The sequence below is a fragment of the Atta cephalotes genome (genome assembly GCF_000143395.1).
Source record: "Atta cephalotes unplaced genomic scaffold scaffold00010, whole genome shotgun sequence".
NCBI lineage: Eukaryota > Metazoa > Arthropoda > Insecta > Hymenoptera > Formicidae > Atta > Atta cephalotes.
Genome location: NW_012130074.1, coordinates 3,928,215 through 3,932,621, shown reverse-complemented (window position 1 = coordinate 3,932,621; position 4,407 = coordinate 3,928,215). Strand labels below are relative to the sequence as shown.

Below are 4,407 nucleotides of genomic sequence, written 5' to 3'. Positions count from 1 at the left end.
CTAGCATCGCCGGTTATGCCAATGTGTCATGTAGTCTTGATAGCTTACAGTAATCTTCTCGCTCTGGTATCGCGTTAGTTTTACACTGCGTCTAATATCTGGTGTAACTAAACCCTTGTAACCACCCTTATGTAATAGCGAGTCTATAGTTTGTATCTGGTCCCAACCTAATAAAAAAAAAGTGTCAATTTAGTGGAGACAAAAGCATACATTTAAGAAACATGATTAATGGAATAGTTCCATAATAATCCACAGCACATGAATATATTTACAAACCTTGTTCAGTCGCAACATCAGGTAAATAAGTAGCAGTTCTCTTGTTGCCTTTTTCATTATGGAACTCTATGCGAATCCCATGGACTCCTATCTCCCAATCTAAGTAGTCCACGCCGTCTTCAAAATGCCGCAGTATAGAAACGCTTACATGTAAGCGTGGAAGTTCCTCTCGTGTTATAGGATTAAACCGCGAATCCTTGAAAGCACTGTGAAACACAATTGATTATTTGAAAATATAATTCAAAATTCTAGTCCAACTTAAGATTGTTCCATCTTCGGATAAACTAAAACATAAAAAACATAAAAGAATAAAACTGTATGCTGAAGTTTACCGAAAGGTGGAACTCAAGCTAGAATATATATATATATATATATATATATATATATATATATATATATATTCTAGATGAGTATACTATTACCTAGTAGTAGCATATTCCCTAAGTCCTGCATGTAAGTGCATGGCATTGAATGTACCAATACAGCCGCGTAGTCGCATATCCTTTCCAATAGTCCATGTTACAAACAGGGGACTAAAAAGACATAAAAGAAAATGCGTTAATGACAAAATAAAATCATAGAACTTCAAAACTTAATTCATAGGACGTTAATTCTCTGTTATGAAAGAACATTGCTATTAAATTAAATTCTCAATAATTTTACACAAAATTGCTAAATAATCAGCTTCTTGAATCAATATTTAAACAATTTATATTACTATCTCTATGTAAATAGTTTGTATAAACATCATTATAATAAAATGTACCATGCTAATGTGATCAATAAAAATCTCTCCTAAACAAAAGAAGTAAAACAGAATAAAGCAGTGAAATATAGATGAATCATGATACAAATCTCTATCTCTAAGATCTAAAATCTAAGGAATTAACTGAGAAAGAGAAATAAATTCCAAAAAACGTTTACATTTTTACATTTCAGTAAATTATTCAGAAGCAAAACAATGCTGGTGTCTGGTATAACCTCGGCGGAAGGTCAGCAGCACGAGCCAGACGGAGTAAAAAATTGCAAAAAAATAAAACTTCCTTCAGGAGATATTTTCTTTGCATTTCATCTCCACTTCTCCTCCCATCCCCTCTCCCCTGCTCTTTACTCCGCGACGATAGTTAAAGACACAAAAGCACAACGATAGTTTCAACAAAGAGATGTACTGGTGTGGGTGGAGGAAGAAAAAGGATAGTTACGAAAAGGAAAAAAAATGTGCCACGATGCAGAATCGGCAAAAGAGGGACCTGGGGAGGCGGGGCAACGAAGGCGCGCATGGGAAAGGCATGAGCGCGAAAGAGAGAGGGGGGAGAGGAGGGGAGGAGAGAGAGAGAGAGAGAGAGATGTGGCACGCGACGCATAGTCGGGAGGAAGGGATACGTTGGACGCTGAGGTGACTAGCTCAGTACGGTGGATCTAAACTTACAATGCTTCGTTGCTGAAGTTGGGCGGTTTTGGTGGGTCAAGTTGGTGCAGTTGGCAGTAGAGGACGTCGAAGCAGTAGAAACCCATCTCGGGCTGTACGATCAGCGTATTACGTATACGTGTGCCGTTCGACAGCACTGCTGTGCCGTTGCACGGTACGCCCGCGGAATTGTTGTTGAGCTTCTGCTTTTTCGTACCGCAACAACCAGCAGCCATGTTACCGTTTCAACCGTCGCCGTCGACCACTGCGGACCCGAACTGCGGACACGAACGACTCGTATATGTCTCACTATCGTCCGCTCGTCGCGGCCGCCGCCGTCGTCGTCGTCGTCGCTGCCGCCGTTGTTCTCTTCGTTGCCTTAGCGTGCCATGTCGCGCGCGCGCTCCACCAGATGGCGCGGCACGCGTTAAAACAGCTGTTTCATCACCCGCCATTTTCGTCATCCCATCGTTCTTTTCGCGCCCACATCTTTTAATGCGCTCCAATACGATCGACCGAAGCGACGTTTACTCGTTCATCCGCGAGTCGTCATTGTATTCATTGTCAGAGTGATCGCTACATGCAAGGATTGTGTAAACATTTATTCACCTATATATTTATTTTATCTATTTTATTTATTTATCACCTATATATTTATTTTATCATCTAACTCTTCTTTTTTTATAAAAGAAAACTTAGCTTTAAAACATAACGAACTTGACATTTTGAAATCGCAAAGCAGAAAAAATAATGATTTTTTAACAATCGCTGCGTTTAGCAGAGAAAACAATTTTGTAACTGATTATATTAATATGATTGAATTATACATTTATATATTTAGATCGAGTGAGAAACTAAGGATCCAATCATATTGAAACTAATCATATTGAAGAATTTTATTAAACAATTATACTGCTTTCTCTGTCGAAACACAGCCAATTTATAATTGCTTACAATTTTAATAATAAATTAATAATAAAATAATGAGATGTAATAAGTAAAATTAAAAAAACACTTTGTTGCAATACATATATATTCGCACAATATGTAGTATATTACAAATTTCAATAAAATGGAAAAATAATATTTTCTGTTATTCAAAATAATTTCAGAAAATATCAAATTTACAACTTATAAAACATAACAAAGCGATTTATTCATGTGATATTTATTATTATAAGTAATTAAAGTAATTAATAATTTACTATAAAATACTTAAATTTTTAATTTAAAGTAATTTACTATAAAGTATTTAAGTATATTTTTTTATTTAAAGTAATCTACATAACGATTTTACAAATACGATTATTTTTCAATTATAGTTTTATATATAATATATAGTTTTATATATAATAATTATAATTTAGAGATTTATTTTAATATTTTCAACTTAAATATATATTAAGTATATTTTTTAAACGTTCAATATTTTTATTTGTCGAAATTTATCTTAAAAAAAATTAGATACTTTAATTTTAAAAGTTAAATAATAATCGTGATTCGAAAGCATGAGGTCAAATTATGCAACATTTATAACAAAATTTAATAAAATCTTTTCTGTCTTTTTTATTCCATGGTATATTTTAATTTTGTTAATAATTCAAATATTATATATAATATTATATTTTCATATTGTAGGTACATCTTCAAATTTATTACTCATATATTACGGTAATCAGATTTTAAATTTTTTAATAATAATTTAAAAATATACGTGGAACGAAATATCATCCATTAATTTAACCTAGATCTAAAATTTAAAAACCTGCTCTCTTTTGTCGTAATATACGAATAATAAACTTGAAAATATGTATCGGTAGTATGAAAACATAAACATATAATATTTGAGTTATTAATAAAATTCAAGTATAACATGGGGAATATAAGACATTTTCGTTCGTGAAAGGAATTTAATCTAGCGTTACAGGTTTATATACAAGACTAGCGTTCTTGGCGAGTGAAAGCGGCACAAGTTTAAGCGAATGTCTCAATTCGTATTTCCTCAACTTTTTCGCAACACCGTAGAGTCGTGCGATTACTTACTGCGACAGCTGCGAAGAGACGTGTCGACTGTTGAGCGTCGATTCCATCGCGCATCCCTGGTCGCATTTGCGAGGGTGGAAGCGGCGATATCACGCAATTACGTCGCACATGGAGCGTAGCGTACGAACCGGTGTGAACGAACGCGAACGAACACATACGTCGTTGTTGGAATGACGCGCGATTCCTCTTGAACTGTTAATTTCTCGCACGAGACAGGATGAGCGGCATCAGAGAGAAAAAACGTACATAAACTGTCGAGAACTTCATCTGAAACACAGCACGCGCAATATGTCGACGCCCGTGGCAACCGGGCAATCGCAACGGTTTACGGGATTCACTGTCAATTTTCCCATACGAGAAACTGTCACGGCACGTAAATATGGCGATGACGCGCTCGTCGTGTACGCACTCCGTCTGCATGCATGAAAAACGCGTTGAACCGTGTAGGATTCGACGCCGCGACTGATACGCGCGTCTACAATGCAACGCGGCTCCGATCGGTCTGAGATAGTTGGACGCGAGTGCGTCGCGACGCCGGTTGCACTCGCGCGCGGTACTACGGCGCCATCTCTCTCACACAATCGTGCCATTGCACAATAAAAAATTTATATATATAATGTGTATATACATATATGTATATATATATATATATATATATATATATATATATATACTATATA

General features: G+C 35.7%; 1 protein-coding gene across 1 annotated transcript; it reads right to left on the bottom strand.

Annotated features, from left to right (window-relative positions):
• On the bottom strand, positions 1-2,139 carry LOC105627755 (uncharacterized protein CG5902-like). Its single transcript, XM_012209035.1, is given in 5 exon segments — positions 1-167; positions 277-482; positions 699-809; positions 1,706-1,949; positions 1,980-2,139. Coding segments are annotated over 5 exon segments (888 nt in total).
• Positions 2,140-4,407: the final 2,268 nt, after the last annotated feature.